This window comes from Oncorhynchus masou, chromosome 24, assembly GCF_036934945.1.
Source record: "Oncorhynchus masou masou isolate Uvic2021 chromosome 24, UVic_Omas_1.1, whole genome shotgun sequence".
Lineage (NCBI taxonomy): Eukaryota > Metazoa > Chordata > Actinopteri > Salmoniformes > Salmonidae > Oncorhynchus > Oncorhynchus masou.
Window position 1 is genome coordinate 25,200,969 of NC_088235.1, and position 25,674 is coordinate 25,226,642.

General features: G+C 44.3%; 1 protein-coding gene across 4 annotated transcripts in view; it reads left to right on the plus strand.

The window, feature by feature from the left end:
• Positions 1 to 25,674, plus strand: part of LOC135511572 (protein tweety homolog 2-like) — a 111,823-nt gene that overhangs the window by 11,052 nt on the left and 75,097 nt on the right. For 3 of the 4 annotated variants that reach the window (XM_064933058.1, XM_064933056.1, XM_064933059.1), the window contains one exon: positions 19,931 to 20,106. In XM_064933058.1, the coding sequence (XP_064789130.1) occupies positions 19,931 to 20,106 (176 nt within the window). Of the gene's footprint in view, positions 1 to 18,253; positions 18,410 to 19,930; positions 20,107 to 25,674 lie in introns of all 4 variants that reach the window. The other variant, XM_064933060.1, reaches the window with a different exon arrangement.

Genomic DNA, 25,674 nt, shown 5'->3' on the forward strand with positions numbered 1-25,674 from the left:
AACCACCACCATGTAATGTTCAAGCGCTACGCTATCCTGCCACGCACACAGCGCTAGCCAACCACGCTCTCCTATCTGTCCGATTACTAGGCTTCTTGCACTAATGCTGCAATTCTAAAGCAATACATTGACACAGTAGTCAGAAATGAACATTCCACAAGTTGTGGCTCTCGTGGTGATTATTGATCACTAGAGCTGCTGTGACAATGTTATTACTGGTGAAAATCAATAGATCTGACTGAGCTATTGGCCTGTTAATGAGTTTACTGTGCTTATCCCCAACATGTTGGCATTAGACTATATGAGATTGAGAAGCAGGTTGGATACATAGTTGTGGTCAGGTTACAAGACCTCTGTACTGTATTGAATACAGTAGCACTGCTGGTTGGCAGAGGATATGATGCCTTTCTACAGACAGTGCTATCGTGACAGAACAAACTGTTTGCCTATTCAACATAGAACACTTTGTGTTAGATGATAAACAATTCCAATTAGGTAAGACAGATAGTATCCTAAAAAGATGAAGTAGCTCTCACTCTTAATGCAATTCTCTCTCTAGTCTCTACTCAACTTTATTAGATATTGCTGGCATCGATCTCTCCACACAGTGGAGAGTCTGTAGAGGGAGGTTATTAAGTGGCCCCCCGTGCATGACTCAGACTCCACATCAGAATGAGCTGTAATTGGCCAGTTTGAGCAGAGCCAATGTTTGAATTCCTCTGGTTGGCTGAGGCCCACAGAATGAAGTGGAATGCAAGGGTCACAGTCTTACTAAAGGACGCTTTCTTTCTGATGGGTTTAGTGTGCATGTGCTTGCCTGTTTGTGTGTGTGTGTGTGTGTGTGTGTGTGTGTGTGTGTGTGTGTGTGTGTGTGTGTGTGTGTGTGTGTGTGTGTGTGTGTGTGTGTGTGTGTGCATGTTTGTGTGTGTGTGTATATTATGGAAAGGATGGCTGATTCTCACATATGCCTGGCCTGTAGATTCTCACTCTCCATTGGACACTGTAAATGGGGCTCTAGTCTTGTGAATCACCTGACCTGAGAAATTAATGAACTACAGAATTTTCCTCCATGGTAATTTAGTCTAATGCTCATGCACTCTACGGACAAACAGATTATTATATTGATTTATCGTCATGTCTTCTGTTTGGTATGAGTCTTTTGACTTTTGTTACATGTCTGTGCAGAAGCTGAGGAATTTTAGAGAGCTAGTATGCATGTCTGTCTCCTATACAAATAGACTTGTCTGTGGAAAGAGACAAATAATTTTAGTCATGCGATAGTCATTTTGGCCACAGCAAGCGTTGCGTTTCCTGCTGTAAGATCTGTTCTGCTCCTCATCTCACTCACCAGAATGGGAAGAAGGAGGACACAACCCAAAAAGAGTTCTCACAAAAATAGGTCAGGGCTCAATTTCTCCTCATATCGCATTGCCTGCCTGCCTCAGTGTGTGGGTGCATCAGAGAGGGAGAAACATCTGTTCATAACTGAGAGGAATGGAAGGGTCAAAGTGTCTCTGTCCATGTTCTTCTTCTTCCTCTCCTCTTTGACTCAACACTGTTAGTGGTGTCTGCTTCTGTTTGCATTATGGAAGCCAGCTTGATCAGACGTCACGAGAGGCCCATGACTGAGGCATGGAGAGCCAGCTGTTACCACCATTATTACATCATTGATTTGTTGAATATCTTAGTCTTTTGGCAGAAACAACTGGTAATACGCCTAACTGGTAAGTAATGAATGGAATGGATGCTAATGTCCCGCATGGAAACACTTAGGCTGCTGAGTCAAGCCTCCACAACATTATGTACAAATGTCTGTTTGCGTCCAAAATGGCACCCTATTCCCTATATAGTGCACTTATTTTACCCTATTAGTCCATCCAGTGGTCCCTCAGGTCCTCTAATGTTGTTTCTGCACCACAACAACTTTGATGTCATATCCTGTCAGGTGGCCAACAGTAGATTAGGCTATCCAAACATCTGTCCCACTGACTCAATAAGGTCAGAAGCCTAACTTGACGACTGACTCACAACTGTCAGTGAACATTCAAACTGTGCGTGCCCATTTCAAGTTATCATTTGGCTTGACTGGGCTTCCACAACGTGGTTGTTTTATACACCGCCGGTTAGAGAGGCGTGCAGATTGCACAGGGCATGGCCCACACTAGAGCGTTGTTAGTCAACATCCCATGTTCAAATGACAAAATTAGTCACATGTTATGACCTTATCCAACTTAATAACCCAGGGATGACAAGGAGAGGGTCAGCCACTCACTGACCTTTCAACTATACTCAGTACACTGATAAATCTATCAGATTAGCTCATCCAGACAAACAGGCCTGCTCTCTGTCTGTGGCCCACTGTAGAACACAGTAGCCTATAGACTGGTTAAACCAGGCTGACTGAATACATAGACTGACTGTTGTCTAACCACTTCATAGACTGACTGTTGTCTATATAATTGCAGAGGACTTGGTTTCAGTTGACCCCTCTTCATCCGCTGGGCTGTTTGAAGACGCCTAGACTCCCAGGCATCCCTGGCTGAAAGGAGAATCGATTGAATCGGGATAAAAGATGTCTGGCGACCGCAGACGTTGTCCACGCTCATACACACACCCTTTTACACACACACACATCGATCTTTCTGCCTCAATGGCTTTGCCTTCTCCTTGGGAATAATGTTCCACTTCAGTGCCTCCAAACAATCCCTTCCTCCTTCCTTTTGTCTTCATCCCTCCGCTCCCTCGCTCCCTTCATCTGTTTATCAGTTGTTCTCTCATCTCTCCCTCACTCACTCTCCTACTTCTCTCCCCATCTTGTAATAGATGAAACAACCACTGTGTGTCAGCCATTGAAATGAACAGCATGGTGTTAAGTCAACAGCAGACATACTATGATATGGGATAGGGGTTCTTGTGGCTGAAGTTATGAGGAAAAAACATGTTTGTCCTTCCGATGTAGAAATGATGTCTTTTCATGTGATGTCTTTATTTTTATTAAAGTCCTCACTGAGCTTAGCCTATGTCCTTAGAGGTGATGTGATGACGTCAAACAACTTAGTGCTCTTTTGAATTCCAAACATCCAGTGGAACTGCTATTTTGTGGCCGTATTCCTTATTGTAGTCATAGTTATATTGTTGTTTATCGTATGACAATCATTGCAGTTTAAACATGTGACAAGTTGCTTAATGAAGATGCTCATTTGATCGCATAGCTTTCTTGACTTTCTTCAATTACCTTTTCACTCAATGGCTGACTTTGTCTGGCTCATGTGGTAGGGTTGTGATGGGATAGTTTTAACCCTTGACCCCTATCACTCTACTGTTGTGGAACTACATTTGTTGCTGTCTTTCTCCTGGGAAAAAGACGACCTGAACGCTGCTAGTTTTGGCCTAGCGGTTTAGGCCTCAGCATGGTTTGTCTGAAGTATGATCATTGTATTCCCTCTAGCTGCGCTTGTTGGATTGTCCGTCTGTTTGTTTGACTGTCGATAAAGTTGTTTCTGCCTCTGAGTTTAAATTAGTTTTTCCCCCTTGTTTCTGTGGGCTCTGTCTCTCCTTGAGGTTTCAAACTGTGGTGAGAATAGCTATAAGGGCCCACAGATGGATTACTGTACTTCCCACAAGTCCACTTGCCATATGTGTAATGAGGTTACAAATGAACAAACACTGTTAGTCTGGTTGGAAAGGAAAAGCACTATAGAATTGTCGGCAAGAATGTCAATCTTTTCATCTGGCATTGCAGATTTGCTGTGTCTGTCGCTTTCTCGCTCTGTCTTTCTCGCTCTGTCTTTCTCGCTCTTTTTCACTATCCGCTCTCATCCTCTACCCCTGTCTCCCTCCATCTCGCTATCTGAACTATCTCTCTCCCTCTCTTCCCCACATAACAGTGTGTTACCAACTTCTCATTTCTCACATGCTCCAATGTTGGCTAACCGAGCTCTCTATTCCATGTAGTCAGGTAGGGTTCTGTTGATTAGCATCTCCTTACTGCCATCTCTGGAGCTGCTGGGGATGGGTGTTTTGTTGTGTTTACATGGGCTGCCTGTCCTTCTGTCCATCCCTAGTACCGGGCCCATATTCATGAGAGTAGGAGTGCTACTCTAGGATCAGGCCCTCCCTGTCCATAATAATCGGATTCATTATGATCTAAAAGTCAAAACTGATCCTAGATCAGCACTTTTACTCTGTGACGCTTGATAAATGCAGGATCTTACAAGATGAGTCACTATACTATTCAGGCAGACTTGGCTCTGGGAAAATGTGGCTGCAGTAGTTACAGTACTAACCCACAGAACTGTGTTATGTAATGTCAGCATCAATATTGATTCTTGTCAATGTTTAAAAAGAGGTCTGTGATTAGGGCTGTTGCGGTGGTCATATTACCGTCACACATCAGTCACGAGTCATGACCACAGTGAAATTCCACGTGACCATTGAGTCAAGATAATCTCCTCTTATGCACTCTGGACATGCGTTGGTAGTACCCAACTCGCTAACAACCATCGGGTTGCTAATGGCCTGGAACTCACTGCTCTGTTGTCCCTCCATCAGGTCCTAATGACCTGGTACTCAGGGCTCTGTTGTCCCTCCATCAGGTCCTAATGACCTGGTACTCATGGCTCTGTTGTCCCTCCATCAGGTCCTAATGACCTGGTACTCAGGGTTCTGTTGTCCCTCCATCAGGTCCTAATGACCTGGTACTCAGGGTTCTGTTGTCCCTCCATCAGGTCCTAATGACCTGGTACTCAGGGCTCTGTTGTACCTCCATCAGGTCCTAATGACCTGGTACTCAGGGTTCTGTTGTCCCTCCATCAGGTCCTAATGAACTGGTACTCAGGGTTCTGTTGTCCCTCCATCAGGTCCTAATGACCTGGTACTCAGGGTTCTGTTGTCCCTCCATCAGGTCCTAATGACCTGGTACTCAGGGCTCTGTTGTCCCTCCATCAGGTCCTAATGACCTGGTACTCAGGGCTCTGTTGTCCCTCCATCAGGTCCTAATGACCTGGTACTCAGGGCTCTGTTGTCCCTCCATCAGGTCCTAATGACCTGGTACTCAGGGCTCTGTTGTCCCTCCATCAGGTCCTAATGACCTGGTACTCAGGCCTCTGTTGTCCCTCTAATCACTCTGACATCAATGAAAATGCATTCTAAAATCTCGTCAGACACTTTTAAAACTCACCTCGAGCAGGTTGAAATTGAGTATAACATGGTCGTTGTGGATGTTTCATAGTCTAACACAACGAAATTAACGCATTAAGAAGGAAAGAAATTCCACAAATTAACTTTTATTATTATATTTGTTTTATTTAACCTTTTATTTATCTATGCAAGTCAGTTAAGAACAAATTCTGCCTACGGCTTAGAATGAAACATAGCCGTAATGCTGAGGCGGCTTTGGCTCTATGCTCTTAAGCTCTTGATGGTTGCTAGGCAGTGCTTGTTAACCCTTTTCCTGACAGTTCAAAACTTTGCAAGGCATGTTACTTTGCCCATCTCTTCGCATAGCCCATCATTTAGTCCACCACGAAGCATGTGCTGTTTTCTTAACCACAACCTGCTGGATCCATAAAGAATTACTGTGGGAATATATATCCTTGAATGGTGAAAATATTGGAATAAAGTAGACTAATGCAATTGAAGGCATGTATCAAATTACTTATATTGAAAGTCATCCAATCAGTGTAATTAAAAGTGAAGCAATAGCCTACCTGGTGTGGTCATCTACAGGATAATTTCCATACCATTGCGCTGATTTGAGACAAGCTTGGGGACGTCTTAATCAATCAATAAATGTCAGATTTTTGTTTTCCCTGAATCTCTGTTTGGATATTGATTAGGCTCCAATTAAGTTAGGAAAATGTTAGCTAAATCGAGGTGAGTGCTGCTCTTGATCATCTTCTCTAGTTGGCTGATTTATTAGATTTTTCCATGTTATGTAGTTTAACAAGTGGATTATTTTGCTCTTCAGTCACTGAACTTGTCACTGACTTGTCTGATAATCAACTGACTTGTCTAATAATTTTGTTTCACTGAATCTCCGTCTGTATATCTGGTTAATTCTCTGGCTGAGCAAGTGAAGGTGATCATCTATAACTAATCAGATCCATTTAGCATGCTATGATGTAGACTAAAGAAAGCGTGTTATTTTGCTTCACTGCATATAGGCACCTCCAGCAGGTTGTAAAATATGATGCAGGTGAGACGCCTGTCCCTAACAAAGTGCAGTGAGGAAAGAGATGAAACATGGATCAAAAAGAGTGGGCCTTGGGCTCTGATTTAAAAATATAGTCATGTGGGGAAAAATATTTGTTGTATTTTCTGTTATTCCATTTATGTTTTCACTGTCAAATATGTGTTGACTGTAATCAGGTAGGTAGGTGTGTCTGGTCTGTTTTAATGAACAAAATAACCAACTATTGATTTAATTTGTCTGAACTCAAACTATTCTGTTCTTTTGAAAATCGATGTTATTTGTCTTATAATGTTTCTTAGCACCTGCCTAAACAAATTAATAATGGATTCATTTTTGATGGTGTATATTAAAATAGACGCCCACCCACATCTGCACACCACTACTAACACTAGTCTCTAGCATGCTGGCATGCACACGGGAGGTATGAAAGGTTTATGCAGGCAAGAATGTGGTAAAATAGGCCTGTTTGTAAGGGGGCCATGTAAACATTGGCCAATTTTTTTTTATAGACAAAATACCCTAAATCCTATATGAAAGCGGTTGAAGAATATAGCCCAAGGTTGGTGACAATACTAAAGTCATTTTTCTCACACACATACACGCGCCACACAAGCACACATACACACACCACCTCGTTTACCCCCAGAGACTAGCTGTTTGTGTTGAGGAATGTGGTGCAGGCTAGCGTGGCAAATTCGCCAAGGCCTTTTAACATTGAGTTGTAGCAGTGATGCAGTACTGTAGAGGAGGAGGCAGAAGCCCTTTCCCATCCCTCTCTTCCCGTCTCATCCATTACCCATGGGCCACTCTGCTCTCCCATTCCCTCCCTCCCACGCTCCGCGGGGACTTAATGGTGTCCCAGCTGTGAGTGTACACGGGCAGGCCCAGCCGAGTCCACTCTTCTGGAAACACCGCCGAGGACATCCCTCGGTGTCAGAGTGGAACAGGCATAGACTGGGAGGATGAAGGCAGAGACTGGGAGGATGAAGGCAGAGACTGGGAGGATGAAGGCAGAGACTGGGAGGATGAAGGTAGAGACTGGGAGGATGAAGTTACACACTGAGGTGGAACAGCTCCGTTGGCATTTAGAGAAGAGGGGGTTGCCTCTCGTCTGCCTTGTGATTCATTAATCTTTCCTACATCAACTGTATCCGAACTCCCGGAACATCTTCTCAAGGCAGTGTGTGTAGGTCTTCACTTACCTGTAGTATGTTATGTTTGAAATAGTGCACTTTCTGCAGTCAGAGCACCATGACAATCAAAGGTTCCTGATCCAGTGCCTATGCATTTCACTGCACCTATCATACTACTATGGCTGACCCTGTAAAACAACACATTTCACTGCACCTATCATACTACTATGGCTGACCCTGTAAAACAACACATTTCACTGCACCTATCATACTACTATGGCTGACCCTGTAAAACAACACATTTCACTGCACCTATCATACTACTATGGCTGACCCTGTAAAACAACACATTTCACTGCACCTATCATACTACTATGGCTGACCCTGTAAAACAACACATTTCACTGCACCTATCATACTACTATGGCTGACCCTGTAAAACAACACATTTCACTGCACCTATCATACTACTATGGCTGACCCTGTAAAACAACACATTTCACTGCACCTATCATACTACTATGGCTGACCCTGTAAAACAACACATTTCACTGCACCTATCATACTACTATGGCTGACCCTGTAAAACAACACATTTCACTGCACCTATCATACTACTATGGCTGACCCTGTAAAACAACACATTTCACTGCACCTATCATACTACTATGGCTGACCCTGTAAAACAACACATTTCACTGCACCTATCATACTACTATGGCTGACCCTGTACAACAACACATTTCACTGCACCTATCATACTACTATGGCTGACCCTGTAAAACAACACATTTCACTGCACCTATCATACTACTATGGCTGACCCTGTAAAACAACACATTTCACTGCACCTATCATACTACTATGGCTGACCCTGTACAACAACACATTTCACTGCACCTATCATACTACTATGGCTGACCCTGTAAAACAACACATTTCACTGCACCTATCATACTACTATGGCTGACCCTGTAAAACAACACATTTCACTGCACCTATCATACTACTATGGCTGACCCTGTAAAACAACACATTTCACTGCACCTATCATACTACTATGGCTGACCCTGTAAAAAACACATTTCACTGCACCTATCATACTACTATGGCTGACCCTGTAAAACAACACATTTCACTGCACCTATCATACTACTATGGCTGACCCTGTAAAACAACACATTTCACTGCACCTATCATACTACTATGGCTGACCCTGTAAAACAACACATTTCACTGCACCTATCATACTACTATGGCTGACCCTGTAAAACAACACATTTCACTGCACCTATCATACTACTATGGCTGACCCTGTACAACAACACATTTCACTGCACCTATCATACTACTATGGCTGACCCTGTACAACAACACATTTCACTGCACCTATCATACTACTATGGCTGACCCTGTACAACAACACATTTCACTGCACCTATCATACTACTATGGCTGACCCTGTAAAACAACACATTTCACTGCACCTATCATACTACTATGGCTGACCCTGTAAAACAACACATTTCACTGCACCTATCATACTACTATGGCTGACCCTGTAAAACAACACATTTCACTGCACCTATCATACTACTATGGCTGACCCTGTAAAACAACACATTTCACTGCACCTATCATACTACTATGGCTGACCCTGTAAAACAACACATTTCACTGCACCTATCATACTACTATGGCTGACCCTGTAAAACAACACATTTCACTGCACCTATCATACTACTATGGCTGACCCTGTAAAACAACACATTTCACTGCACCCCTGCCCTCATCAGTGGATGCCACTGTCCAATGTAGAGCGCACAGTGCCTGGGGACTGGCCTCTATCCACCTACACACAGATGTTCACCACCTGCATACACAACGCATGTGCACACACATCACAGCACTGCTGTTGGTGCCTAGGAGGAAGACAGAGCCACGGGGCTTGGCTCTCACATCATATCTCCGAGCTCCTCTCCAACCTGGAACACAGCATGATTTAATACTGCTTAGATAATGTACCCAAACAGAAGGACATGTTTCTCTCTTCTATGTGCAGCAGTGATGATAATGTTAAATGCATCTATTAATCTCTTGTCTATTTCATGAGAGAAGTTCTCGCTTTATCAGAGATTTTTAATGGTTGAAATGAACACCAATGAGGTACTTCTGTACACTGTCTGCAAAATGCCTGAATGAAGTACCCTGTCTGTGACTGGACCTAACGGCTGTTAGAACTGGCTGTGACTGGACCTAGCAGCTGTTAGAACTGGCTGTGACTGGACCTAGCGGCTGTTAGAACTGGCTGTGACTGGACCTAGCAGCTGTTAGAACTGGCTGTGACTGGACCTAGCGGCTGTTAGAACTGGCTGTGACTGGACCTAGCGGCTGTTAGAACTGGCTGTGACTGGACCTAGCGGCTGTTAGAACTGGCTGTGACTGGACCTAGCGCCTGTTAGAACTGGCTGTGACTGGACATAGAGGCTGTTAGAACTGGCTGTGACTGGACCTAGGCTAGGCTTTTAAAACTGGGTGTGACTGGACCTAACGGCTGTTAGAACTGGCTGTGACTGGACCTAGCGGCTGTTAGAACTGGCTGTGACTGGACCTAGCGGCTGTTAGAACTGGCTGTGACTGGACCTAGCGCCTGTTAGAACTGGCTGTGACTGGACATAGAGGCTGTTAGAACTGGCTGTGACTGGACCTAGGCTAGGCTTTTAAAACTGGGTGTGACTGGACCTAACGGCTGTTAGAACTGGCTGTGACTGGACCTAGCGGCTGTTAGAACTGGCTGTGACTGGACCTAGAGGCTGTTAGAACTGGCTGTGACTGGACCTAGGCTAGGCTGTTAAAACTGGCTGTGATTGGACCTAGAGTCTGTTAGAACTGGCTCTAAGCTGTTAGAATTGGCTGTGACTGGACCTAGAGTCTGTTAGAACTGGCTGTGACTGGACCTAGAGTCTGTTAGAACTGGCTGTGACTGGACCTAGAGTCTGTTAGAACTGGCTCTAAGCTGTTAGAATTGGCTGTGACTGGACCTAGAGTCTGTTAGAACTGGCTGTGACTGGACCTAGAGTCTGTTAGAACTGGCTGTGACTGGACCTAGAGTCTGTTAGAACTGGCTGTGACTGGACCTAGAGTCTGTTAGAACTGGCTCTAAGCTGTTAGAATTGGCTGTGACTGGACCTAGAGTCTGTTAGAACTGGCTGTGACTGGACCTAGAGTCTGTTAGAACTGGCTGTGACTGGACCTAGAGTCTGTTAGAACTGGCTCTAGGCTGTTAGAATTGGCTGTGACTGGACCTAGGTTAGGCTGTTAGAACTGGCTCTAGGCTAGGCTGCTAGAACTGGCTCTAAGCTGTTAGAACTGGCTGTGACTGGACCTAGGCTGTTAGAACTGGCTGTGACTGGACCTAGGCTGTTAGAACTGGCTCTAAGCTGTTAGAACTGGCTGTGACTGGACCTAGAGGCTGTTAGAACTGGCTGTGACTGGACCTAGAGGCTGTTAGAACTGGCTGTGACTGGACCTAGGCTGTTAGAACTGGCTGTGACTGGACCTAGAGGCTGTTAGAACTGGCTGTGACTGGACCTAGAGGCTGTTAGAACTGGCTGTGACTGGACCTAGGCGAGGCTGTTAGAACTGGCTGTGACTGGACCTAGGCTATTAGAACTGTCTAAGACTGGACCTCGGCCACACTGTTAGATTTCTACAGTATGCTTTCTGTGTTGATGAGGATTTTTTTTAACCTTTATTTAACTCGGCAAGTCCGTTAAGAACAAATTCTTATTCACAATGACGCCTAGGAACAGTGCCTTGTTCAGGGGCAGAACAATAGAGTTTCTTACCTTGCCAGCTCGGGGATTCGATCTAGCAACCTTTCGGTTACCGGCCCAACGCTCTAACCACTAGGCTATCTGCCACCCCACATAATGCTTGATGTCACATATCTATGCCTGTGTTCTCACATTCATCATCAGTCTACCTCTAAAGGCTGTGTACTGTGAGCAGGATTGTAATGTAAACCACTCTCCCGTTGCCTCTTGGGAGAATTTGTCACAGGGTTATTAGTTGCCTCTTTTGCCCAAACAGTCCCATGCTCCCTTGGGGCAGTGTGTATGAGAGCTCAGTGCCGGCTGTTCCTGTCCAGCCTCAGCCTATAAATGATGGAGGCTATTCATGGAAGCATGTTGCCGCCTTAACACTGCTCTAGACATGAAGTCAGTTAACCCGACAGGAATGAATGGAAGGAGACTGGACTGTGTTATCCATATTGTGGGTCTACACAACGACACAGTCCTGAGAAGCTGGGCTGTTAGTTACGCTCATCATTGCTGTGGCTGCAGCACCTTTTTTGTTCTCCCATATCCTCATCACACCCCACTCCTGCCCCCCTCCCTGCCTCCCTGCCCCCTCTTCTCTCTCTCTCTCTGGAGGGCGTTGCTGTGTAAAGGAAACCTATTGACGCTGACCTTTTTATTTCTGTAGTAAAACAAGTTACTGATGATGGATGAAACGTAGCACATTGGAGTAAGATTATTTTATTAGTCTGAAATTGTATTATGGTATGAATAGTGGTGTGTGTTTCTGGCATTGTGTTTTCAGGGAGAATTATCAAGCTATTCGCTTTAAAATTATGTTTTACTCTGATGCCTCTGTGGTGGTTTGTGATGGTTTCTTCCTTGTGTATGTGTGTGTGTCCCAGCTCACCGACTCAGAGTACAGGTGATCCATTATTCACTCTTTTACATGAGAGAAAAGTGAGCAGTGAAGGGAGAGTGAGAAAGACAGTGGAGAATGCAGACACTGAATCAACTATCCAGCTGTCCATAATGTTAGTTTATTAACTGAATGCCTCAGCCCTCTCCTCACTGTGTTCCATTTTCTCTCTTTTCTCTCCTCCACCACATATGCCTTCCTTCCCCGTCCCTCCCCAAGATGCAGTGTGTTTCGTTTCAGCAGGGCTGCCTGTCTAATTCAAATAAGGCTGGGAGTGATAATTCCCTTTTCACTCGTCCTCAGTCCTGCCTAGGCAGGCAACCAACAAACCTGTCCGTAGCCATGGCGATGGAAGGGGGGCTGGGGTGGGGGGGCTCTCCCAGCCAAATGGGCTCAGTCCTGGCAATTTTGTATTTGTCCCCCCCCCCATCAACTCACTCACAGACCCCCTGTACTCCCCCCTGTACCCCCCATCTCATTAAATGTCCTCACCTAAATTACACTGTACAATCCCACCCCCTCCCGCCCTCCCCCCTTTGAGCACTTCTCACACCAGAATAGTTACCCCTCCCCTCTATCACTCAGGGTCATCTGTCTGCCTGTCTGAATACACCTCTGTACACACACACACACACACACACACACACACACACACACACACACACACACACACACACACACACACACACACACCAATAAACCCCTGCTACAGCTAACATACTGTTTCTCTCTACATACCGTTTCATCAAACATGTACGGGGATGGGTGGGCGGTAGGACACATGGGTAAGAAGAGGGGCGATGGTGGTGATGGGGTTCCTAACCCTCCATCCTGTTGTGTTTTGATTAACCTGACCCCATCTGGACACTTCCTGTATGGCTGCATCACAAATGGTACCCCCATATAGTGCACTACAGGGCCCCTGTCTAAAATAGCATACTACATGGGGAATTGGGGACAGCTTGTGTTTTATAGCTGAATATTGATTTCACCAGATGAGCCCCGTCTCCCCCTACCTTGCCCTCTCTGTAGGAGAGGCATGTAGCCGTGAAATGGGAAATGAGGCATCAAGCATCCCTCCCTCACTTCTCAACAGATGGAGGTGGGGGTGGAGGATTAGGAGGGGGAACAGCTATAACTGTAATGCCCTCAATGGTATTACAGAACAGGTGACATCATCACAGTATGTAAACAGACAGACAAGGATAATAATATGTAACAAATCCCACTTTCTGTCTGGCGTTTCTGTCTGGGCTTTCTGTCTGGCGTTTCTGTCTGGGCTTTCTGTCTGGTGTCTCTGTCTGGGCGTTCTGTCTGGCATTTCTGTCTGGGCTTTCTGTCTGGTGTCTCTGTCTGGCATTTCTGTCTGGCATTTCTGTCTGGTGTCTCTGTCTGGCATTTCTGTCTGGCATTTCTGTCTGGGCTTTCTGTCTGGTGTCTCTGTCTGGGCTTTCTGTCTGGTATTTCTGTCTGGCGTTTCTGTCTGGGTCCTTGTCCCTTCACCTCTCTCTGAAGAAGGGAGGGATCGAGGGAGGGGGGAGAGATAAGGAGTATGAGGCCTAAATGGAACTGAAGGTAAAAAAGGATCCTATGCAGGGTACTCTACTTTCGTCCCACTCTGACTGTCGTCATCAAAGCTTCAATCTTTATCTGGATCCTCAGAGGATCTGAGAGTGTTAATGTACGTATGCATCAGTATGCAAACCAAACAAATGCTAAAAGAGATTAAATCTAAAATGTCTCTCTCCATCTCCCTCACTCCTCCTCTCATCTCCCTCGCTCCTCTCTCTCCCTCGCTCCCGCTCTCTCTCTCTCGATTCAATTTAATTGGGCTTTATTGGCGTGGGAAATGTGTTTACATTGCCAAAGCAAGTGAAATAAACAAAATTGAGAAGACACAAAACATCAACAAAACTATTTGAATTTAACTGTAAATATTGCACTCAAAAATGTTGAAAAGATCTAGAAGTGTTATTAGCAGCTCTGGTTGTAATATGAATAGTAGATGAAGATATATAAACAGATAAATCAAGGTTGTATTTACAATGCTGTTTGTGCTCCACTGGTTGCCATTTTCTCATGGCGGCGGGCCACAAATCTTGATGCTGTGATTGCACGTTGTGGCATTTCGCAGATATGGGAGTTTATCAATGTTTGAGTTGTTTTCAAATTCTGTGGGAAATATATGTCTCTAATATGGTCATACATTTGTCAGGTGGTTAAGAAGCCCAGTTTGGTTTCCACCTCATTTTGTGGGCAGTGGACACGAACCTGTCTTCTCTTGAGAGCCAGGTCTGCCTATGGTAGCCTCGCTCAATAGTCTGTACATAGTCAAGGAGTTTCTTAATTTTGGGTAGTCAGTGTTCAGGTATTCTGCCACTGTAGTCTCTGTTTAGGGTCAGAGGTACATTCCAATTTGCGCCGTTTTTTTGGTTGATACTTTCCAGTGTGTCAAATAGTTATCTTTTTGCTTCCTCATAATTTGGTTGGGTCTAATTGTGTTGCTGTCCTGGGGCTATATGGGGTCTGTTTGTGTTTGTGAACAGATCCCCAGAACCAGCTTGCTGAGGGGACTCTGCTCTAGGGCAACAGTGTCTAGATAAAATGTGTATTCGTGGTCCTGGGAACTGGACCTTTTTTGGAACACCATTGTTTTGGTCTTACTGAGATTTACTGTCAGGGCCCAGGTCTGACAGAATCTGTGCAGAAGATCTAGGTGCTGCTGTAGGTTGGGGACAGAAGCACCAGATCATCAGCAAACAGTAGACATTTGATTTCCAAGTCCAGTAGGGTGAGGCCAGGTGTTGCAGACTTCTATTGCCCTCGACAATTCATTCATATACATGTTGAAGCGGATGAGGCTCAAGCTGCATCCCTGTCTTACCCCACGGCCCTAAGGAAAGAAATCTGTGTTTATTACACTTTTTTTTAACTGCACACATGTTGTTTGTAGACATTGACTTTAATAATGTAATATGTGGTCTGTCATATGGTGTTTTGGTAGGAAGCCAATTAGACATTTGCTCAGGACATTGTTTTCACTGAGGAAATGTTGAAGTCTGCTGTTAATAATGGTGCCGGAAGAGATGGCTGCCGTTTAACGGTCCTCTAATAAATTGTGCTATTGTGTATGTTTTTCTGCATATTTGTTACTCATCTTGTACATAATGTTTCTGTCACCGTCTCTTATGACCGAAAAGAGCTTCTAGATATCAGGACAGCGATTACTCACCTCATACTGGATTTAAACAAATTCTTTAACGAGTTAGACGCAACAGATTTACTCCAGACACCAGACAAGGCCATCATCCCCATCATTCGCAGGAGAAAGAGACGGAGATATCGGGGACGTAAGGATCCGACAGCGAGTTGGTAATCTGCCTTTACTATCGTTCCTATTAGCCAACGTACAATCACTGGATAATAAAATAGACAAACTCTGAGCACGTATATCCTACCAACGAGACATGAAGAACTGTAATATCTTATGTTTCACCGAGTCGTGGCTGAACGATGACATGAATAACATACAGCTGGCGGGTTTTATGCTTTTTTGGCAGGATAGATCAGCTGCCTCTGGTAAGACAAGGGGGTGTGGTCTGTGTATATTTGAAAACAACAGCTGGTGCACAAACTCTAAGGATGTCTCAAGGTTTTGCTCGCCTGAGGTAGAGTATCTCATGATAAGCTGTCGACCACAATATTTACCAAGAGAGTTTTCATCTATATTATTCATAGCTGTCTATTTACCACCACTAACCGATGCTGGCACTAAGACTGCACTAAATGAGCTGTATATACGGCCATAAGCAAACAGGAAAACACTCATCCAGAGGTGGCGCTCCTAGTGGCTGGGGTCTTTAATGCAGGAAAACGTAAATAATTCACCTTTCCTACACACACAGAGATGCGTACAAAGCTCTCCCTCACCCTCCATTTGGCAAATCTGACCATAATTCTATCCTCCTGATTCCTGCTTACAAGTAAAACCTAAAGCAGGAAGCATCAGTGACTCGGTCTATAAAAAAGTGGTCAGATGACGCAGATGCTAAACTACAAGACTGTTTTGCTAGCACAGACTGTAATATGTTCCAGGATTCTTCCAATGGCATTGAGGAGTACACCACATCAGTCACTGGCTTCATCAATAAGTGCATTGATGACATCATCCCCACAGTGACTGTACGTACATACCCCAACCAGAAGCCATGTATTGCAGGCAGCATCCGCACTGAGCTAAAGGCTAGAGCTGCCACTTTCAAGGAATGGGACTCTGACCCGAAAGCTTATAAGAAATCCAGCTATGCGCTCCGACGGACCATCAAGCAGGCAAAGAGTCAATACAGGACTAAGATTAAATCGTACTACACCGGCCCCGACGGTCGTCTTATGTGGCAGGGTTGAAAACTATTACAGACTACAAAGGGAAGAACAGCCACGAGCTGCCCAGTGACACGACCCTACCAGATGAGCTAAATTGCTAAATTACTTCTATGCTTGCTTTGAGGAAAGTAACACTGAAAGATGCGTGAGAGCATCAACTGTTCCGGACAACTGTGTGATCACACTCTCCGTAGCTGATGTGAGTAAGACCTTTAATCAGGTCAACATTCACAAGGCCGCAGGGCCAGATGGATTACCAGGAATGCGCTGACCAACTGGCAAGTGTCTTCACTGACATTTTCAACCTGTCCCTGACTGAGCCTAAAATTTCTTTTCCCACCTGGACAAAAGGAACATCTATGTGAGAATGCTATTCATTGACTACAGCTCAGCGTTCAACACCATAGTGCCCTCAAAGCTCATCACTAAGCTAAGGACCCTGTGTCTAAACCGACAAAGATGAGACCGCCTATAGGGAGGAGGTCAGAGACCTGGCCGTGTGGTGACAGGACAACAACTTCTCCCTCAACGTGATCAAGACCAAGCAGATGATTGTGAACTACAGGAAAAGGAGGACCGAGTGTGCCCCCATTTTCATCAACGGGGCTGTAATGGAGCAGGTTGAGAGCTTCAAGTTCCTTGGTGTCCACATCAACAACAAACTATCATGGTCCAAACACACCAGTTGTGACAGTTGTGAAGAGGGAACGACAAAGCCTATTCCCCCTAAGAGACTGAAAAGATTTGGCACTGCTCAGCCTCCGACCACAAGGCAGTACAGAGGGTAGTGAGTACTGCCCAGTACATCACAGGGGCCCAGCTTCCTGCCATCCAGGACCTCTATATCAGGCGGTGTCAGAGGAAGGCCCTAAAAATTGTCAAAGACTCCAGCCACACTAGTCATATTCTGTTCTCTCTGCTACCGTACGGCAAGCGGTACCGGAGTGCCAAGTCTAGATCCAAAAGGCTTCCTAACAGCTTCTACCCCCAAGTTATAGCCTCCTCAGCAGCTAATCAAATGGCTACTCAGACTATTTGCATTGCCCCCACCCACCCTCTTTTACCCTGCTGCTCCTCTCTGTTTTATTTCTATGCATTATCTACCTATATGTACATACTACCTCAATTACCTCGACTAACAGGTGCCCCCGCACATTGACTCTGTACCGGTACCCCCTGTATATAGCCTCGCTATTGTTATTTTACTGCTGCAGTTTAATTATTTGTATATATCATTTTTTTTACTTGGCTATTTAAAAAAAAATGTAAACATATTTTTCTTAACTGCACTGTTGGTTAAGGGCTTGTAAGTAAGCATTTCACTGTATTCGGTGACAAATCAAATTGTATTTATTTTGATTGTGCTGTAGTGGGTTTTTCAGAGATTGCTCTTGACGCAGATTCCACTATAATTATTGGGGTTATTGTCTCCACGTTTGTGTATTTGGGTGATCAGTCCTTCTTTCCAAATATGGGGAGGATGCCAGAGCTGAGGATGACCTTTAAGTATATCAAATTGGAGTTTGTGGTCTGTATGTTTCATCATTTCATTTAGGATACCATACCATTTGGGTTGGAGGGATTATATTTTCAGTGTAATTGGAGAATCCAATGGGTTCTGGTAAACTTTAATAGCGATTCTAACATTTGTAGTTGATCATGTATATGTTTTTGCTGGTGCTCTTTGTTATAGAGCCAAACATATTTCAAAAGTGGTTTATCCATCTCCATTTTGGATAGGTAGCTCTTCATGTTGTTTGTTTCACAGAAGTGATTTGATTCTATGGATTCTTTAATCACATTGAGCTGTTTTCTTTTTTCTTAGTGATGTTATTTTGCTGTGATCTGATAGAGGTGTCAGTGGGCTGACTGAACGCTCTGAGAGACTCTGGGTTGAGGTCAGTGATAAAGTCATCTACAGTACTACTGCCAAGGGATGAGCTGTTGGTGTACCTACCTTAAGAGTCCCTCGAAGCCAGGGGTAGGTTACTTTCTAAATGTAATCCGTTACTAGTAACCTGTCAAATTATCTTTATCAGTAACGTAATTTTTGGATTACCCAAACTCAGTAACTTAATCTGATTACATTCAGTGATTTGTAGATTACTTTCCCCTTAATTTAAGAGGCATTCGATGAAGAGAAAAATGTATGTTACCAATTGAACGACATCCATTACAGGATAAATAAATGTTAAAGTTTACATAGCTGGCCATATATGGATGTTACATTTTACTTTATGGGTTGGTTATGTAGGCTTCTTCTAACCCATCGCTCTCTACTATATATAATAATACGATTAAATTATATCTTTACATTAAAAACCAAAGTCTATCAGAATTCCAGTCATTCCAATAAATGTTATACCCCTTGATCTAAAAGAATAGGACTTGGAAATATGGAAGTATAGATTAGGCAAATTGTTCTACCTGAGTATAACCCAAAACTAAGGACTTATTAGCCAGCCCTACTCTGTTTATGTTTTTATTGTCATGGATGACTGATTTGGCTCATTAATATGAGTTGAAAAAGAAATGCAGCGCTCATGGAATGGCATGCTTTGAGCACTACTGAAAAGTGGCTTATATTTTGGGTTCTCATTGAGTGTGGCAGTTGAACTAAGCTCATGAGGCATTTCTAAGTTATATTTAAGCAATAGTGTATGAGGCGGTGTATTATATGGCCAATATACCACAGCTAAGGGCTGTAATTATGCACAACACAATGAGGAGTGCCTGGATACAGCCCTTCGCTATGGTATATTGGCCATATGTCACTATTCCCAGATGTTCCTTATTGCTGGCTACCAACGTAATTAGAGCAGTAAAAATAAATGTTTTGTCATACCCATGTCTGATTTACCATGGCTGTCAGCCAATCAGCATTCAGGACTTGAACCAACAAGTTTATAATCTTCAATAATCAATATATATATATATATATATATATTTATTTATTTATTTATTTATTTATTTATTTATTTATTTATTTCTATTTATTTATTTCTATTTATTACATATTTATATATGTCCTGAATTTAAAAGTAATCCACGAAGTAATCATTATAGTTTTTCAAAAGTATCTGTAATATGATTACAATATTTTTGCTGGTAACGTAACAGATTACAGTTACCAATGTATTATTGGTAACTGTAATTACATGTAATCCGTTAATCCCCAACCTTGCACGAAGCACTGTACAGACCCAGTGTGCGACAGAACTGCAGGAGCTGTTTGTTGTTTTGTCGTAGTTGTGTGTAGGGCGGCATATTTGGGAGGGAATGTTGTCACCTCCAGGTAGGCGTTTGTCCCCCTTTGTGCTGAGAATGTTGGGTTACTGTCCAGTTCTGGCATTTAGGTCACCACAGGCTAGTATGTGTCCCTGGGTCTGGAAATGATTGAGCTCCCCCTCTTGGATGGATATACCTGATACTCTCTCTCCATCTCCCCCTCTCTCCATATCCCCCTCTCTCCATCGCTCTCTCTCTCCATCTCTCCCTGTAGTCATTAATCTTCCTGGCCTGTATGGTGGCTGCAGGGCTGGGCCTGAACCTGCTCTGCCTGGCCATTTACCTGAGCTGCCTGTGCTGCTGTCGGAAAGACGAGGAGGAGGAGGAGAGCAAGAGCCCCAACTCCTGCTGTGTCACCTGGTCCGCCGTCAGCGCCGGACTCCTCAGCTGGTGAGGAAAAATTACTAACCTACTGTGTGTTTACAGTCTCCTCTCTCTGTTCTGGGACTAGGGAGCTGGCTCATAGTCCTCATGTCTCTTTCTGGGACTAGGATGCTGGCTCATAGTCCTCATGTCTCTTTCTGGGACTAGGATGCTGGCTCATAGTCCTCATGTCTCTTTCTGGGACTAGGATGCTGGTTCATAGTCCTCATGTCTCTTTCTGGGACTAGGATGCTGGCTCATAGTCCTCATGTCTCTTTCTGGGACTAGGATGCTGGCTCATAGTCCTCATGTCTCTTTCTGGGACTAGGATGCTGGCTCATAGTCCTCATGTCTCTTTCTGGGACTAGGATGCTGGCTCATAGTCCTCATGTCTCTTTCTGGGACTAGGACACTGGCTCATAGTCCTCATGTCTCTTTCTGGGACTAGGATGCTGGCTCATAGTCCTCATGTCTCTTTCTGGGACTAGGACACTGGCTCATAGTCCTCATGTCTCTTTCTGGGACTAGGATGCTGACTCATAGTCCTCATGTCTCTTTCTGGGACTAGGATGCTGGCTCATAGTCCTCATGTCTCTTTCTGGGACTAGGACACTGGCTCATAGTCCTCATGTCTCTTTCTGGGACTAGGATGCTGGCTCATAGTCCTCATGTCTCTTTCTGGGACTAGGACGCTGGCTCATAGTCCTCATGTCTCTTTCTGGGACTAGGACACTGGCTCATAGTCCTCATGTCTCTTTCTGGGACTAGGACGCTGGCTCATAGTCCTCATGTCTCTTTCTGGGACTAGGACGCTGGCTCATAGTCCTCATGTCTCTTTCTGGGACTAGGACACTGGCTCATAGTCCTCATGTCTCTTTCTGGGACTAGGACGCTGGCTCATAGTCCTCATGTCTCTTTCTGGGACTAGGATGCTGGCTCATAGTCCTCATGTCTCTTTCTGGGACTAGGACACTGGCTCATAGTCCTCATGTCTCTTTCTGGGACTAGGACGCTGGCTCATAGTCCTCATGTCTCTTTCTGGGACTAGGATGCTGACTCATAGTCCTCATGTCTCTGTCTGGGACTAGGACGCTGGCTCATAGTCCTCATGTCTCTGTCTGGGACTAGGACGCTGGCTCATAGTCCTCATGTCTCTTTCTGGGACTAGGACGCTGGCTCATAGTCCTCATGTCTCTTTCTGGGACTAGGACGCTGGCTCATAGTCCTCATGTCTCTTTCTGGGACTAGGATGCTGGCTCATAGTCCTCATGTCTCTTTCTGGGACTAGGACGCTGGCTCATAGTCCTCATGTCTCTTTCTGGGACTAGGACGCTGGCTCATAGTCCTCATGTCTCTTTCTGGGACTAGGACGCTGGCTCATAGTCCTCATGTCTCTTTCTGGGACTAGGACGCTGGCTCATAGTCCTCATGTCTCTTTCTGGGACTAGGACACTGGCTCATAGTCCTCATGTCTCTTTCTGGGACTAGGACGCTGGCTCATAGTCCTCATGTCTCTTTCTGGGACTAGGACGCTGGCTCATAGTCCTCATGTCTCTTTCTGGGACTAGGACGCTGGCTCATAGTCCTCATGTCTCTTTCTGGGACTAGGACGCTGGCTCATAGTCCTGATCTCCACAGGCATAATTGCAGTAGGTGGCCGCAGCACTCCAAGTGTTTGGTAAAAGACAAGAAAGAATTCACCTTACTTTTTGCCTTCGTAGTGTTTCTCGAGATAGCTCTTGAATGAAAGTAAACCTCACAACTGTGCTGTTTACCCCTTTTGTTTCCCCTCATCATTAATTGATGTTATTATATATCAAGAAAAGTTCAAATGACATTAGCTGAGTGAATATCCTTTGATCAAAGGAGCCAAACTCAAATTTACTTCAAAGGAAAGCTGTTGTTTTTTACACTCTTTGTGGTAAAACTTAACAGACATTAATCTTTTAATAGAATTTGTCAGCCAATAGGGCCTGCGGGGAATCCGTTGGCATTGTGGGTTACATCATTTGATCTGTACTGATAAGGTGTCCCAAATGGCACCCTATTCCCTATTTAGAACACTACTTTTGACTGGGATTTATAGGGCTCTGGTCAAAAGTAGTGAATTATGTAGGGAATAAGGTGTCATTTGGGATTCAGCCGAGATGGTCGTCCACACAAAGTGCCCTAATTGAATCTATTTGGGGGAGTGCAAACTTATGTCCTTCATCTTGTGACAGTCATCATCTCAACCCAGTGCTCTGCTCTTATTGAGTTATGCTGGCCACTGACATTCCCTCTCTTCAGCCATCACACACACACACGTCTGCCATCCTCCTCGTTGTAGGGTTAAGTGCAGTAGTGGGATCGCTGTTTACCAAAAGAGACATTACTGTAGGTGTCGCCATGTGGTTTTTTAAAAGGATGGGCCCCTATCTCTTAAAGGCCCTAGGATCCATGTGTACAGGGATGGTCGACCAGTCACTGGGACAACAACGCAACTTGGGATGAGGGTAGGTTTTAGCTGGTGGGACATTGGAGGGTAATTGGAAGTTTAGTTGCAGCTACAGAGGACCGAGCACGCCCCCATTCTCATCGACGGGGCTGTATATGGAATCATGTAGTAACCAAAAAAGTGTTAAACAAATCCAGATATATTTTGATTTGTTGAACACTTTTTTGGTTACTATGTGATTCCATAGGTGTTATTTCATGGTGTGTCAACTTTTCACTGGTACTGTATACAAAACAATACATGGGGGGATTGGAAAGGATGCAGACAATTGCATTGATGGAAGCCACAATCTGGAATATTAAATCTGATCTTCTCCCCAAAAAATGTAAAATAAATAGAGCCATTACTTAACCCTTTTAGTTCACTGCTGTAGGCGATTGCACAGAGACACCGGCACAATAATGAATCTCCTTGAATCAAGGAGTTATACCCTAACAGTTAGTGATACCATCATTGTACATGTTTAAGTGTCTTGTCAGCCACATTGTCAGTTTTCTCTCTGCTCAGATATCCAGCTGTGTCTCATCAACTGTACTTTAGTCAGAAGACTGAGTTAAAAGACACTTAAATGTTCATTAAGTTTGACTATATTATTTAAGCCTGTGGCCTGAAATGGGTCAACTGTACAACTGCCACTCGTTTTAACAATTTCTGAAGTGGAATTATTTTGTGAGGTGCATGAAAGGCATAACCCCTGGCCTGCACAAGGTTGGATAGGTGCCTTTAAACTCTTGAGTCCCATTAGTGTTGTCCCAAGGGAATCATTTTTTACCCAAAAGGCTGAATATGCTGGTTTTGCTCACAAGACTTATTACGTTGTCCTTTTCAACATGAAAAAGACTGTCACAACAGATATCAATGAAGACATGATGACTTTTTCTGAACTCCACCAAAGGAAATTTGACTTCAGTCTTAATATCATCCGCTTCAACGTATTACACATGAGGGTGTTTTTTTGTGGTTGCTTTGAGACGTCTGCATCCTCCTCTCTGATTGGCTGAGCATTTCTTCCCAAATGAGACAAAAACGTGTGCGCCCCAAACAGCAATTGAGCCATCTGTTGTTGTACTAATTAAGTCTCCGAGCAGCTAGTATAATGTGATATTTATTGTGGAGTTTCCGGGTTGTGGACCGCCTCCGTTCAGCCTGGCTGTGCTGTCGATGGATGGAGTCTTTTGTAATGTTATTACAGTGGCCAGGTCCTGGGTTGTGGAGATGTGAATTCTGCTACACAGCTGTCTCCTTCACTGTGTGAAATGAGATGTATCTGTCTTTAGAAAGACTCATTGATGCTCATTTTGTTTTGAAACTGTAGTGGTGGCAGATTGATACAGTTGAAGTCGGAAGTTTACTTACACCTTAGCCAAATACATTTAAACTCAGTTTTTCACAATTACAGACATCAGGGCTTTGTGATAGCCACTCCAATACCTTGACTTTGTTGTCCTTTAAAATTAAGCCATTTTGCCACAACTTTGGAAGTATGCTTGGGGTCATTGTCCATTTGGAAGACCCATTTGCAACCAAGCTTTAACTTCCTGACTGATGTCTTGAGATGTTGCTTCAATACATCCACATCATTTTCCTTCCTCATGTTGGCATCTATTTTGTGAAGTGCACCAGTCCCTCCTGGAGCAAAGCACCCCCACAACATGATGCTGCCACCCCCGTGCTTTGCGGTTGGGATGGTGTTCTTCGGCTTGCAAGCCTCCCCCTTTTTCCTCCAAACATAACAATGGTCATTATGGCCAAACAGTTCTATTTTTGTTTTATCAGACCAGAGGACATTTCTCCAAAAAGCACGATCTTTGTCCCCATGTGCAGTTGCAAACCGTAGTGTGGCTTTTTTATGGAGGTTTTGGAGCAGTGGCTTCTTCCTTGCTGAGCGGCCTTTCAGGTTATGCCGATATAGGACTCGTTTTTACTGTGGATATAGATACTTTTGTACCTGTTTCCTCCAGCATCTTCACAAGGTCCTTTGCTGGTGTTCTGGGATTGATTTACACTTTTCGCACCAAAGTACGTTCATCTCGAAGAGACAGAAGGCGTCTCCTTCCTGAGCGGTACGACGGCTGCATGGTCCCATGGTGTTTATTCTTGCGTACTATTGTTTGTACAGATGAACGTGGTACCTTCAGGCGTTTGGAAATTGCTCCCAAGGGTGAACCAGACTTGTGGAGGTCTACAAATGTTTTTTATGTCAAGCAAAGAGGCCCTGACTTTGAAGGTAGGCCTTGAAATACATCCACAGGTACACCTCCAATTGACTCAAATTATGTCAATTAACCTATCAGAAGCTTTCAAAGCCATGACATCTTCTTCTGGAATTTTCCAAGCTGTTGAAAGGCACAGTCAATTTAGTGTATGTAAACTTCTGACCCACTGGAGTTGTGATACAGTGAAATAATCTGTCTGTAAATAATTGACTCCAATTTAAGTGTACATAAACTTCCGACTTCAACTGTAGATACTAATCCCATTACTTTGACATATTGTGTCAGACTAGCTTTACATTTTCAGATTCATTTTGTGACTGGAAGTGGTATTTATCTTATTCAGCTTTAATTGTGAGCAAACAGTTGATGTTAATGACATAACTGCTAACTAGACCTCAGAGATAGGCTATTAGAGCATTTCTCTCCGTCTGTCTCTCTGTCTCTCTGTCTCTTGGTCTGTGTCTCTCTCGTTCTGTGTCTGTCTCTCTCGGTCTGTGTCTGTCTCTCGGTCTGTGTCTGTCTTTTTCTGTCTGTCTGTGTCTATCTGTCTCTCTGTCTGTGTCTCTGTCTCTCTGTCTGTGTCTCTGTCTCTCTCTCTGTGTCTGTCTCTCTCTGTGTGTCTCTGTCTCTCTCTGTGTGTCTCTGTCTCTCTCTCTGTGTCTCTGTCTCTCTGTGTCTCTGTGTCTCTGTCTCTCTGTGTTTCTGTCTCTCTGTCTGTCTCTGTCTCTCTGTCTGTCTCTGTCTCTCTGTCTGTGTCTCTGTCTGCCTCTCTGTCTGTGTCTGTCTCTCTGTCTGTGTCTCTGTCTGTGTCTCTGTGTCTCTGTCTGTCTCTGTCTCTCTGTCTGTCTCTGTCTCTCTGTCTGTGTCTCTGTCGGCCTCTCT